At 55.8% G+C, this 15,031-nt stretch overlaps 1 protein-coding gene across 1 annotated transcript; it reads left to right on the top strand.

The window, feature by feature from the left end:
• Window positions 1–8,366: 8,366 nt before the first annotated feature.
• Window positions 8,367–10,523, top strand: LOC144726704 (growth arrest and DNA damage-inducible protein GADD45 beta-like). The gene is made up of 2 exons (XM_078605522.1): window positions 8,367–8,730; window positions 9,057–10,523. Exons 1-2 carry the CDS (start codon window positions 8,435–8,437, stop codon window positions 9,481–9,483), a joined length of 723 nt encoding a protein of 240 aa, XP_078461648.1. The 5' UTR covers window positions 8,367–8,434; the 3' UTR covers window positions 9,484–10,523.
• The last annotated feature ends 4,508 nt before the right edge of the window (window positions 10,524–15,031 follow it).

Raw genomic sequence — 15,031 nt, 5'->3', positions numbered from 1 at the left:
GACCCGCCCTTCGCTCTCCCACTTGATTGGTGCTGCTCAGGAGCGTTTTGCGGGCGCGTGTTGCCGAGGGGAGGATAAAGAGGGGACGGAGTAATTGTGTAATGTGGGTTGGAGAGTCGGGAGGAGGAGGGGGGTGGACCTCAGCTGTGTATAATCAATTAGGAATGTAACACTACGGATGGTGATGCTGCTACTGCTGCTGCTGTTGGAGTAGGGAGGCAATCATCCATCAGTGGATAGGTAAAGGATGATGATGCTGATTACCATCACCATCATCAGGGTAATTGCGACGATTCGACTCACGACGATTGTCTGAGTGCCCTTCTGTTCAACTTTAGGATTTCTACAGCGGCCCCTTAAAACAAATTCCAGCCACGCGTCACGCCCCACGGGGTCACGCGCAATTCCCAAATGAATCGATGCCGGCACCTGCGACTCCGCGCATACGTCCGGGGACCGATACAATCCACGACATTCGGGGGAATCGATTGCGCGTCAAATATCGTCAGATCTCCGAAGATAAGCAAGTCTTGAGCCCGTACAGTTTGCCGGGATGAGTGACCGCCGATGCACGCACCACGAGCTGCTGCTGCTATTATCGGCTTGCTACGACGCTCCGCGGGTGGGCCCTGTCGCAGCGGACCAGCTGTGCTCGCACAGGCGGGCACTGATGCACTTCGATGCTCCCTCGATCGCTTTCACCGACCCGCACGCGGCGAAGCGTCGTCAAACAACACCGTCCAGGAACGGATTGGCAAACGATCCGATTCCACGCGCGGCGTACACCGACACGCTGCTTCCGTGGCTTGTCTGACCCCCATTCGCAGAGTGACTCCCCGGGGCCACTGCCCCCCCCCATCGCCCTGGCATCCCCTTGGCAATCCGTGGAGACGCCACGACTGGACGTCTGTGACAAAGCGCTTCGTAGCTCATCGGATTCCTCCAGCACGAATCGACATTCTGATGCTGGAGGGCGTCCCGCACACACGCGGAACCAGAGCAGAGCGTGGATGGGGTGCATGGGGTGGATGGGGTGGACGGGGTGGATAGGGTGGATGGGGTGCATGTGGTGGATGGGGTGCATGGGGTGGATGGGGTGGATGGGGTGGATGGGGTGCATGTGGTGGATGGGGTGCATGGGGTGGATGTGGTGGATGGGGTGCATGGGGTGGATGTGGTGGACGGGGTGCATGGGGTGGATGTGGTGGATGGGGTGCATGTGGTGGATGGGGTGCATGGGGTGGATGTGGTGGATGTGGTGGATGGGGTGGATGTGGTGGATGGGGTGCATGGGGTGGATGTGGTGGACGGGGTGCATGGGGTGGATGTGGTGGACGGGGTGCATGGGGTGGATGTGGTGGACGGGGTGCATGGGGTGGATGGGGTGCATGGGGTGGATGTGGTGGATGGGGTGCATGGGGTGCATGGGGTGGATGTGGTGGACGGGGTGCATGGGGTGGATGTGGTGGATGGGGTGCATGTGGTGGATGGGGTGCATGGGGTGTATGGGGTGCATGGGGTGGATGTGGTGGATGGGGTGGATGTGGTGGATGGGGTGCATGGGGTGTATGGGGTGCATGGGGTGGATGTGGTGGATGGGGTGGATGTGGTGCATGGGGTGCATGTGGTGGATGGGGTGGATGTGGTGGATGGGGTGCATGGGGTGTATGGGGTGCATGGGGTGGATGTGGTGGATGGGGTGGATGTGGTGGATGGGGTGCATGTGGTGGATGGGGTGCATGGGGTGCATGTGGTGGATGGGGTGGATGTGGTGGATGGGGTGGATGTGGTGGATGGGGTGCATGGGGTGGATGGGGTGCATGTGGTGGATGGGGTGCATGTGGTGGATGGGGTGCATGGGGTGGATGTGGTGGATGGGGTGGATGTGGTGTATGGGGTGCATGGGGTGGATGTGGTGGATGGGGTGGATGTGGTGGATGGGGTGCATGGGGTGGATGTGGTGGACGGGGTGCATGGGGTGGATGTGGTGGATAGGGTGCATGTGGTGGATGGGGTGCATGGGGTGGATGGGGTGCATGGGGTGCATGGGGTGCATGGGGTGGATGGGGTGCATGGGGTGCATGGGGTGCATGGGGTGGATGGGGTGGACGGGGTGCATGTGGTGGATGGGGTGCATGTGGTGGATGGGGTGGATGGGGTGGACGGGGTGCATGGGGTGCATAGGGTGGATGGGGTGGATGGGGTGCATGGGGTGCATGGGGTGGATGGGGTGGATGGGGTGCATGGGGTGGATGGGGTGGATGGGGTGGACGGGGTGCATGGGGTGCATGGGGTGGATGGGGTGGATGGGGTGGATGGGGTGCATGGGGTGGATGGGGTGGATGGGGTGGACGGGGTGCATGGGGTGCATGGGGTGGATGGGGTGGATGGGGTGGATGGGGTGCATGGGGTGCATGGGGTGGATGGGGTGGATGGGGTGCATGGGGTGGATGGGGTGGATGGGGTGCATGGGGTGCATGGGGTGGATGGGGTGGACGGGGTGCATGTGGTGGATGGGGTGCATGTGGTGGATGGGGTGCATGGGGTGGATGGGGTGGATGGGGTGGATGGGGTGCATGGGGTGCATGGGGTGGATGGGGTGGACGGGGTGCATGTGGTGGATGGGGTGCATGGGGTGGATGGGGTGGATGGGGTGCATGGGGTGGATGGGGTGCATGGGGTGGATGGGGTGCATGGGGTGGACGGGGTGCATGGGGTGGATGGGGTGGATGTGGTGGATGGGGTGCATGGGGTGCATGGGGTGGATGTGGTGGATGGGGTGCATGGGGTGGATGGGGTGCATGGGGTGGATGGGGTGCATGGGGTGGATGGGGTGCATGGGGTGGACGGGGTGCATGGGGTGGATGGGGTGCATGTGGTGGATGTGGTGGATGGGGTGGATGTGGTGGATGGGGTGCATGGGGTGGACGGGGTGCATGGGGTGGATGGGGTGCATGTGGTGGATGTGGTGGATGGGGTGGATGTGGTGGATGGGGTGCATGGGGTGGACGGGGTGCATGGGGTGGATGGGGTGCATGTGGTGGATGTGGTGGATGGGGTGGATGTGGTGGATGGGGTGCATGGGGTGGACGGGGTGGCTCGTGCACCTAGCATGGCACGGGCGCCGTGCCCGTCACTCTGGTGAACGGCGTTTGTCGCTGGCTAGTTCGCCCTGCGCTTTGTTGAGTGGGGGGGGGTTAAAGTGGAATGGACGTGCTCAGCTGTGTTGGTTGGTGGGGGGCGGTGTAAGTGGGGGGGGAGAGGTGGGTGGTGGTGGTGGGGGGGGCAGGGGTGGGCGCGCGCGTGTGGGGTTGGGCTATTCTCTAAAGTAGCCCCCCCCCCACCACACACACCCCCACCCCCCTCTCATAAGCGGCCATGCGTGCAGCACAGAAGTCGTGCACAAAGACCAAATTCACCCTCTGTCGCTACAATGGGGGCCCGGCACGGGCCGAGCCACGCGCACAGAAGCCACGGCTCCGTGAAGACGCCGGCCCGCTCCGTGTTGGGTTGGCTGGGAGGTGGCGGGGGGTGGGGTGGGGGTTGTATGGGGGGTTGACGAGGAGAGAGATGGGGGGATAATCTATAGTCACGCCAGCTGCACGGGCAGTGCAGGACTTTGCATGAAAAAGCGGGGACAGATTGCCCTGGCACGGGCCCCCCCCTCCCCTCTTTGGAGTAAACAATGAACAAAGTGAGTTTTTGTTTAGAATGTTTTTTTGAGTGGGGGGGTTATCATTGCGGTAGTCAGCAGTAGAAGCAGCTGATTCGGCTTCGTCAGCACCAGTTGATGATGATGATGCATCGTCAGTAACAGCAATCGTATTCTTCAAAAATCATCATCATCATCAGCGGAAACATGTTCACAGACCAAGAGTTGTAGTATCAGCAGCGAAGCAACAGCCATATCACAATGCCCTTCGTAAGTTAACAGTAGAAGCAGCAGAATCGTAACAAAATCGATATTATCACCACCACCACCACTTCCATCATGAGTCAAGTTTCATCCACTGCTGAATGTGGACTATTCACCGCGGTCCCACGATCCATCGCTTGTGCGTGCCGAGCTGACGATTGATCTGCTGCTGCTGCTCGTGCCTAGAAACTGCAACATTTAACTCACAACGAACTAGCGACAGAGTTGCGGTTTCACTCGAGTGGGGCGCGGGGAAAACCTTTGACATACGTAAAAAAATGTAACCGATAGGTCACGAAACTCACGCACACCACTCAAACGCGCGCGCGTACATTGACACACACACACCCGCCCGCGCGCGCGCGCGTGCATTGTTTGCAACGATTTCTATTTTGGAAAGAAAAAAAATGTCCCTCGAAAAAGTGCAACGCGTTCGAGTGAACGCCAGTTGGGACATTTTGTTGTTGCTAAAGCACGGACACGCAGTGAATTAAATAATGCGTGCAAATATCTAGATGTAACTAACCATAAAAACCCCCCACTTCATACAGCAGTGGATTAGCCATGGCTGATGATGAGAATTGTTATGCGACTCATAACAAATACGGATACAATTACAATTGCTAAAACATCTCTCACAGTCAATCCACTGCTGGCTTATGGACTCTCCCCACCTCCATGCCACGTTGGCCGTTGACCATACTTCACCATCATGCTGAGGGGGGAGGGTGGTGGGGGGGGGTTAGCGCCAGATGTTAACTATCTCGCCTGGTATACAGGAGGTCGTGGGTTCTGCACGTGGTCGCGTGGATTTTTCTCCGGGTCCCTGCGGGTTTTCCCACCGCGTTGAGAATCAACGTGGGGTTCAGAGTATTTTCCTGCGATAAATTTCCACACGGCGGTATAAGCCACTTCGTTGACCTATTCATTTGTGGCCAGGTTGCTTCTAAAAATAACAGAGCTTCTAAGTTCAGCGGGGCCTTTCCCGAGAATGTAAAAAAAAATATCGTTTCAGTCCAGAGCTTTCGGGCGCCATAACCGGCGCATACAGATATCACTCACAATGCGTGATTCGTGTAATTGGCATGACCCGTTTCTCCCCCACCCAACCCCACACCCTCTCTCACTCCCTCCCGAGATGAAATATTTGCGTAAACACCCGGTCGGGTCGGAATGTCCCTTTTTACAACAAAATAAAGTTACAGCGACCTTGACTCGTAACCGGTAACGCGACGTTGAGTTTCTTCTGCAAGCGGAGTGGAGTGGAGTAGCGGTGGGAAGGGAAGGGGGGAGAGATCCCAATGTGTAGTCGTCTTTACGCGTAAATGTCGTTCAGATGCACGGTCGCAAATGATACCGAGGGAGAGAGGGAGGGAGAGAGATAGATCGAGAGAAACAGAGAGAGGGACGCGTGGTGGGTTATTGGCCTGGCACGACCTGCTGGGAGACGTCACGTGGCAGTGGGCCCTTCGGGACAGGGCCACGTGACGCTTCGGAAGGCGACGATGGCCGAGGGTCACGCGGGATGACCGAGTTGACACGGCCGGGCAAAGCGGCATGGGGACCCCGCCGGACAGCGGCGTTCACCAGTCGGGGGGGGTGGATGGATGGATAGGGGGGGGGTAAGAGATGATGAGAGCGATGGAATGAGCTCGGTTGTGGCTGGTGCTTCAGGTGGATTGTTAATTACATCGCGAGCGAGCGAGAGAGAGAGCGGTGACGGCCTCGGGGTGGTGGGGACAGCTTCATCCAGCAGTGGATTGACCCCGGCTCATGATGATGATGATGACCATTGCGTTTGAATGCAATCGCTCTCTCGAGCAGTAGGTTCTTAACCTTTATTGCAGATGTCAATCGTTTAAACAACTGTTCATAATTACGCATGGGTTTGATGAAACAAAGTTGTCACTTATTTGCCCGTGCTTAATTTTTAGTTTTCGATTATTTACCTTCGAAACAATCATCTGCCCACGTCTCGCACCCCCCAGAAAGAGCATCTCGCATCCCCAGGGGGGTGCAGCGTGCAGGGGGTACAGCGTGCACCCCCCGTTTAATCACGTATCAAAATGTAATTACATGACACGTAGGCTGTGTGTGGCGGGATATATAAACGTTTAGGTTGAGGTGTAGATTCGTGCAGTAGTTTCAGGCTGCCGCGCCCGACGCAATAAGTTATAATGTAACGTTGCAAGCCTCATGTTGGCGTCCCTTTACCTTGGCGCCCGGGGACATATGTACCCCCCTGCCCCCCCCCCCCCTAGCTACGACTCTGGGGTACAGCGTGCACCCCCAATTGAAGAACCACTCTGGCTTAGAGGCTTCTCGTTGGCATGCTGTTGTGTGGCAGCTCTATTGATTTGTTCTCCCCGGATAACCGTGCCGTAATAACGAGCCCTAAAAAAAAAAACACCTGATAATGTATATTCCACGAAACGAGAGACTCTGTGTTCTTTTGGCTTGCGAGATTAATGGCTCCATCTCCCCTGGTGAGGAGCGCCCCCCCAGTTCCCTGCAGCAAGCACGCTCTCTCTCTCTTTCTCCCTCTCTCTCGTGTTGCAGTTTTGCAAGCGAGCGCCTGTGTTCAAATGCGTGTGTAGTAGGTGTGTGTACTGTGTGTGTGTAGTGAGTGTGTGTGTGTACTGTATGTGTGTGTAGTGAGTGTGTGTGTGTAGTGAGTATGTTCAGTGAGTGTGTGTGTAGTGAGGTTGTGTGCTGTGTGTGTGTAGTGAGTGTGTGTACTGTGAGCGTGTTTAGTGAGTGTGTGTACTGTGAGTGTGTGTACTGAGTGTGTGTACTGTGAGTGTGTTTGGTGACTGTGTGTACTGTGTGTGTGTACTGTGTGTGTGTACTGTGTGTGTAGTGAGTGTGTGTACTGTGTGTGTGTGTGTTTAGTGAGTATATGTACTGTGTGTGTGTACTGTGTGTGTGTTTAGTGAGTGCATCCCCTAGGTCAACTCGGCTTCAAATTAATCACCTGGTGCATCGTGTAAACGTCGCCACTGGGGAGACAAAGGCGGTCGGGCGTTGTGCACCCACGCCACCCTCGTGTGCCGTTCAGCCCTTGATAGGTGACCGCGGAGACAGCACTTGCCCCAACAGTCCGCGTGTACATGTGTGCATGTGCAATGCACGTCGGTGTGCACGTGCTTAGCAGTGCAGACGCGCTGTCATTCCGACCGGGCAACCTGCAGTGACCAGCGCGGTGAAGTATGTCTCAAATAAGCCGCAACGGGGTGTGGGAGGTGAAACCCCTCGCACGGCAGCGGATTTACCGAAGAAAATGCGTTTGCAGGCGTGTGATGAGCCGGTCTGCGTACGCTCGTAGCGGTGTATGTGCGCTAGTGACCGTGCATCGTGTGTGTGTGCTGTGTGCGTGCAACGTGTTCACACACAAGACATGAGCAGCGCAGAGTACTACACGCATGCACCCCCCTCGCGTATACCGCGACGGCCTGCATAGGTGCTCGCGAGAACAGCACTTGCCCCCGAAAGTGTGTCGAGCCTATACGGGGGAGCTTTGCCTCTGCGTTTTGCGCGCACGCGAATGTTCTTTTCGGGAGCCCTTCTAGGGACGATCTAGAAAATACTCCACCCCCCCCCCCGTGTGTGCCTCCTTACGCGAAATGAATCTTGCTGCGCGAAAGAAACATGTTTACGGAATGAAGAGTGGGTGGATGGGTGAGTCTGGTGAGCGGGGGGTGTGTGGGGGGGGGGTGCAGGAGGTGGTTGATGGGGCTGGTCGTTGCAATCGCTAAACCGAAAAACACACTCGTACATAACAACAACAAAAAAACAGACCGTCTCTCGCGTAAATACGCGAGAATGGATGAGAAAATGGAATAACAGCCGCGCGGAGAGCCGGCGGTGGTGTGGTGGTGGATGGGGGGGGATCAACATCTCTCCACGAGTCTACTGCATGTTTTGTTCGAATGTCGTGGTATTGTTTTTGACACCAGATCGCAGCAGCAGCAGCGGCGGCAGGCAGCAGCGGGCCAAGCGGCGGTGGTGGGGAGGGGAGGGAGCGAGAGGGGAGGAGGGGAGGGGGAGGAGGGGAGGGGGAGGAGGGGAGGGGGAGGAGGGGAGGGGGAGGAGGGGAGGGGGAGGAGGAGGGCGAGCGAGAGGGGAGAGGGAGGAGGGAGCGAGAGGGAGGAGGGAGTTGAGTTCGAGCGAGGCGGGGGGCTTGGATGACCGCGGGCTAAGGCGGGGAGGTGTGGACCCAGGGAGGGAGGGAGGGAGCCGGGTTTATGTGTGCGCGTGTCTGTGTGTGTTATGGGGGGTGGTGGTGGGGGGGCAGAGGCAAGCGAGAGAAGAAGGGAGGGAGAGAAACAGTTTGGGGGGATCATGGGGTGGTTGGGTGGCTGGTGGCGTGGGGGGGGGAGGAATCCACAAGCCAATGGGAGAACACGTGGACGGGTGACGAATCAGCCGCCTATATAAACCGAGGCGCGTTGCTCCCGAAGACCCACACCTCTCTCGCCTTCTACTCCTGCCACCCTCTCTCGCTACCCCGCTCTTGTTATGAAACCCAGAGCTGTCGCGCCGAGAAAACGGATTACCTCTGCTACGACCGGCTGCACTGTGGCTTCAGCGCAAAGCGACGCTAACAACAACAACAACAGCAGCAGCAGCAATTTCAGCAGCATCAGCAGCATCAGCAGCATCAGCAACATGACCCTGGAGGAGGTTGCGACTGGAACCACCGAGGAGCAAGCGATGCAGACTGTTGAGCAAGCGCTGGAGGAGCTCTTGGTGGGCGCACACAAGCAGGGAGACCTTACCGTCGGAGTCTACGAGTCTGCCAAGCTGCTCAATGCGTAAGTCTCACGTCCAGCACATCTAGGGTGGGTTGGGGTGGGACACGGGGACTCGAGTAACCGCGGGGCTCGGAGGCGTCTCTCTCGCGAGTCGCACGGGGGATATTTGGCTGCGCGAGTGTTGATGGTCACTGCGACCTCCACTTAGTGCGCGCGGTTTAATGCCGAGTCAACCTAGCGGGGACACACACACGCACGCGCGCGCCACATGAGATTGTCTCGAGTAGAGAATAGCCCATTGTGTAATGCAACGGTTTACACGCGACGACTCGCCGCTCGTACACAGTGTCTAACCGTGTCCTCTCTCCTCCTCCCTGGCTCCACAGTGACCCAGACAGCGTGGTGCTCTGCCTCCTGGCCGCCGACGCCGACGAAGAGTCCGACCTGGCCCTGCAGATCCACTTCACGCTCATCCAGGCCTTCTGCGGCGACAACGACATCGATGTGATCCGGGTGCGCGGCGTGGCGCGTCTCGCTCAGCTGCTCTGCGGCGGCGACGGCGGCGTCAGCGCTTCCAGCGGCACCGGCGTCGTGGGAGCCGAGAGCGAAGGGGAGGAGGAGGGCGATAATGCCTCCTCCACCACCACCACCAGCACGTCTCCCTCCTCCGCCGCTGACGAGCCCCGAGACCTGCACTGCCTGCTGCTCACCTCGACGCTGCCCGCGGGACCCCTTCGCGCGGTCGCCTCGTTCTGCGCCGAGAGCCGCTACCGCAATCAGTGGGTGCCGAGTCTGAGCCTCACCGAGCGCTGAGCGGCGTGCCGTGCCCCGTGACGGGGGGCGAGGCGCAGCCACACCGATGGGTAACGGCAGCTACTACAGCGGCTACAGCAGCGGCTGAAAAGCAGCAGCGGCTACAGCAGAAGAAGCAGCAGCAGCGACAGCAGCAGCGAGAAGACGCCACGAGCTCAAGAAGATGAGGGCATCGGCGTTACGGCGACGAAGACGACCACCGCCGCGGTGGTGATGATGATGATGGTGGTTGATGGTGGTCGTCAAGAGTCGGTCCGTAGTTTGGCTTCGCTGGCTGGAGGCTAAACAAGGAGCCTGATGGAGGAGGGTCCGTGGACCGGTCTGGTTCGATCCGGATCGGTGCCCTGGCAAGACTTTCGGTCGAGCGAGGCTGGAGTCTTAAGGAGGAGGAGGAAGACGACGATGATTTAAGATGAACTGGGATAGGAGGTTGAACTGTGCAGTCGGCTTGTTGTTTGAGGAAGCTGAGCGGCTGTCGGGAGTTCAGAGTCTCGAGAGGAGTTGAGTGATTGTGGTGGGGTGGGTTGAATTAATGCCTCACCCCGCGGCTCTCTCTCTCTGCGCAACGCATCCCAGTGACTTACCAGAACCCACGAGAATAGTGGGGGACGGAACGCACACACGAACACACGAGTTTTTTTTGTTGTTTTTTTATTTAAGGTAACATTATTTGTTTAATTTAACTTCACCAAACTTTATTTAATTGTATCCGCACCGCACGGAATGGATTTGCCACGAAAGTGCCGCTAGTAACATCACGTTACGCACAATGAATTTCAATTTGCACCTTGAGATTAACAATGCATTGTTATAATTGTTACTGTGTTACTACTGCCATAGCAGAGTTGAGATACCTTGCGTTACTGTCTTACCATTTGTTCGAAGAGTACTGTCACGATCATAATGTGTTTCTTGTTCAATCACAAGATTGTATTTATGCACGCATATTCAATCCACGTATTATAATAATAATAATTTATATTCCCGTCTATTGCATTGTGCAATATTACAAAGAAAATAAAAGAATATATAAAATGCAACTGAATTCTCTGCTTTTGTCTTATCGTTCCGGGAGTTTTGGTGATCCACGATCTCCCGTGGTCTATCCACTGCTGAATGAAACTGCACCCCCCCTCCCCCCCCAAATCAACACAGCCTTCTCACGATCCTGCATTAGCGAGAACTCTATATTAATAGTTCCTTGGGTTTAAAATTAGCGCACTCTTTACGCATTTAAAAAAAATGTGTGGGTCTTTCACGTGCATTATGACGTGGGGGGCGGCGGGGGGGTGTGCTTGAACAAAGCGCGCATTTGCACGCGACAGTCATTACTGAGCGAGGCGTGGACTCTTCCTTGCGTCAGCTGCCGCGCAGTCGCCGAGAGGAGGGGGGTGGTGGTGGTGGGGTGGGTGGTGGTGGGGTGGGTGGGGGATTAGATGAGTGTGGGGGTGGGAGAGGTGCGCAGTTTCTAGAATAAAGAGCCGTGCGCAGTCTGTATTATTCTGCGTATCCACCCCGCAGCTGGTCACCCTCCCAAACCAACCACACCCCCCCACTCTTACATAAAAGAATGATGCGATCCACGTCCATTAAAGCTGAGCGCTGCAGAGCGCGCGACTGTGCCATCTGTTGGGTTTTTTTTTTACAAAGGGGTGATTTTATCCACCAATTAAAAAGAAAAAAAATATACAATTCAATGTTTTTTCTCTTTCTCTCTCTCATAAATAGTGCATTCTTTTTTCGAGGAAATGTTAGCCTCTTGTACAAGCAAAACTACATTTTACAGCGCGCATTGAACACATTCAAGGTTCCATCTTTCCAGAACGCGTGTCACAATTTAAAAAAAAAGACGGATCAGCACCGTGTCCCAAGATTTTGCGCTCAAGAAACGCGTAAAACAGGGGCACGCATTTTTGCCGCTCTCCATTTACAAAAATACAAATGCAGCAGATTCGAACAGGTGCAATAATGGTACTACTGCGACTACTACCGCCCGGTAACCCCACTAATTGGTGCACCATGCCTCTATACGTTGATTCGAGGGTTCTAATTGGAAGCGACGACGGCGGCGGGGATGGGATGGAGGATGCATTGCGTGAATTATGATGATCAGGGGGAGCCAGCGGACTGCCCTGAGACACGCATCTGTCGCGTGCGGCGTGTCCTTGTCTCCGGGCAGACTCGAGGCGCGGAGAGAGGGGGAGGGAGGGAGGGAGGAGGGAGGGAGGAGGAGGGAGGAGGGAGGGAGGAGGATGGAGGGAGGGAGGGGGAACGGAGGGGGAAGGGAGGTGATTTTTTTTTTATAAAGCTGACTCGTTTCTCGTGGTGCCCGCGTACAGCGTTGGCGCCCTCTGGTGTCGGGAAGTATCGACGCAGAGATGTACAGGAACACGGACACACATGAGTCATCGCCGTCGACCCATACGGTTCCGGCAGCGTATTCTTGTGCAGGGAAATTGAGTTTGCGGGTCCACACGGCGTACAGCCGTTTCGATGCGGGCAAAAAAAACAAGTGTTTGTGTCTATTCGTTTGCGTTTCTCCCTTTGGATGGGACTTTGTAGGATGAACGTTTAGATGCATAAGGGGCACGTGGTGACCAATGAGGTGTGAATTGGTCTGTCATAAGGTAGGGCACTGATTAATGGGTCGACAAGTTTGTGCAGTCGTGCCACGACTTATTCTTGCCGTCGTATGGCGGATAATGTAAATGCCCAGCGACAACTACGATGTGACACGCAAGGGGGTCAAGCCGGATTGCCGCGTAAGGAGCTGCGGGGTAGTGTATCGTCGCTTTGACGTCCCCTTCGTTTTTGTGGGTCGGGACATCGCGTCGTTGCACGTTGTGCGGTCTCCGTTCTGGATGGCCACGGTCGTACACTGGAGATGTTCTTCTTCTTAGTTCTTTCGGTAAAGTCACGTAGAAGGGAAATAATAAAATAATAAAAATAAAACATAATAAAATTCAATTTTCACGACGTTTCGGCCACAACGCAAGCAGCCGTGTTTTTTTTATTTTGGAGAGGTTTTAAAAAAAAAAATCGCCAGTGTTTGGAAAATTCAACTTTCTGACGTGGTTCATCTTCTTGGTTCTTTCGGTAAAGTCACGTAAAAGGGAAATAATCAAATAATAAAAAATAATACATATTTAAATAATTCTCACGACGTTTCGGCCACAACGGCTGCTTGCGTTGTGGCCGAAACGTCGTGAAAATTGTATTTTTTTATGTTTTATTTTTATTATTTTATTATTTCCCTTCTACGTGACTTTACCGAAAGAACCAAGAAGATGAATCCCTGCAGTCACGAAAGCAGCTTTAAATCGAAATTTCTGACGTGGCTTGCGCCGATTGCGGTTTGAGTGTGGACGATGAGCTTCGCGAGGGATCAGAAACCCAAGGGGTCTTCCTCCTCGCGAGGAACAAACACAGATCGGCGTGAACACGGACGCACGCACACACGCGCGCGCAGAGATGCAAAGACACTCACTTGCTCGCCGCGCAAAAACAACGACGACGACGACACGAGGAGAGACACGGATAATTAGTTCAGGTAGAAAATAACATTGACCCAGGCGCATGAGACGAAAGACGCGCAATATATAATGATGTGCTCTTGCTGCTGCTGCTGCTGATGATGATGAAGATAGTGGTGGAATTTGTGATGGTGCATGATTAACTAACTCATGTTACCGACGGTGCTACCACTGCTGCTGATGAAGACGACCACGCTGCTAGCAAACGCCCTTCATCGGCAGAGGTCACCTCTTCAGAGTTAACGCACAGACACGGTCGTCATGACGACGACGATGATGATGATTGTGCAGCTGATGCAGCAGCAGCAGCTACTGCTGCACCAGCTACTGCTCCTGCTGCAGCAGCTACCGCTCCTGCTGCTGATGATGATGATGGTAGATGTGATGACTTGATGACTGCGGTAAATTATCAAGGTGACGATAATCCTGCAGATGATGGCGACGGAAACACGTGTCAATAGAGGTCACCTTGCCAATCGAGGCAGTCAGGTTATGGCTTTTGCAAAGACACGCCGTGATCACGACGCTGCTGTTGCTTGTGCTGTACGGTAATCATGATGGCTATGCCGATCACCATGTTGATCACTGTGATCAATGATGATACAAATTAAGATAATTCTGCTGCTCAATTCGACGGTTCAACAGAGGTCACCTTTTCAAACGAAGGCAGTCAATACACGCACACGCCTCCACGCAGGAGGTGTCAGACAGAGAAGGTGACAGGAAGCTGATAGGGGTCATGAACACGAGGTGGGGGGGGGGGAGGGCGGTGTATGTGAGGTGTGTCTGGGGGGAGGGTGCGGTGGGCTAGGGGTTGTAGGCAGGTGAAGGAGGAGGAGGAAACTGGGACAGGATGGAGCGTGGGTGGCAGAGTGAGCTACGTACGTTGAACTTCTTTCGTACCCTACGTAGCCAATCGTGCTGATCGGAGGCGCGGGAAGACGTGGGCCGGATGGTGATGGTGTGAGTGTCTTTGTAGGGGAGCGGTGGCGCAGCGGTTAGCGCACTGCATGTATGTATTTTGAACTTCTTTTGTACCGTACCTAGACGACCGTGCTGATCGGAGGTGCGGTGGGAACGGACCCGAGCTCGATTCCTGCTCACGGCCGACCACCAACAGCAGTGACGATTATCTGAACGAGTGCTGGGCCTCCCCTAGGTCGACTCAGCCTGAAACTAGTAACTGGTGCTAAAGTCGTGCATGGTGCTGTCCACCCCACCTCCATCCGTGGGTGCTGGCTACTCGCTAACGGCACTTGCCCAAAAAATCTGTGTGAGGCTATCCGTGGGGAGGGGAGGGGATCTTTGTCTTGTGTGGACTCAGCGAGGGTCGCGTTGCGCCACTGGGCGCTCACGCATCGCGTGCGCGCACTCCGCGGCCTCCCCTTGTTGATCGTTGGCTCTGGGCGCAAGCTTCCTGCGACGTTACAATGAGAAAGGAGCACAAAACACCACGGCGGCGGCGGCGGCGGAGCGGTTGATTCTTTATGAGTCTGAGCAGGTGCAACGGATAGAGCCGTGGGGGGGGGGGAGGAGGAGGAGGGGTGTGTGTGTGTGGATTGAGTTTGGTGATCATTCAGCTGTCGGTCCCAGGTCGTCTACTGGCGCGGGTGGGCGGAATTGAACTCCGCAGAACCGGCTCGCGTGCGAGTGGAGAATGTGTCGCAGGCTCGCATCGCCGTCCGTTCAATTGGGTCTCCTGCCCTGCTCTCTCTGGGTGTGTTTACCCACGGCGAGCGTGCGGTATTATGCGCGCGAACGCGTATCACACAGGACGTGTGCGTGATTATGTGTGGGGAGCGGTGGTGGAGCGGTTAGTGTTACACTGCGCTACGAACACGGCGACTCGGGTTTGATTCCCGCTCACGGCCAACACCGGTGATGGCGATTATCTGAACCGGTCCTGGGCCTCCCCTAGGTCGACTCGGCCTAAAAAAATAGTACCTGGTGCAGTGTGTAAACATCGCCACTGGGGAGACAAAGGCGGTCGGGCGTGGTGGTGGCCACCCACCCCC

Source organism: Lampetra planeri, chromosome 24 (assembly GCF_965212315.1).
Source record: "Lampetra planeri chromosome 24, kcLamPlan1.2.h2, whole genome shotgun sequence".
In the NCBI taxonomy this organism is placed as follows: Eukaryota; Metazoa; Chordata; class Hyperoartia; order Petromyzontiformes; family Petromyzontidae; genus Lampetra; species Lampetra planeri.
This window is presented reverse-complemented; position numbering and strand designations above follow the sequence as displayed.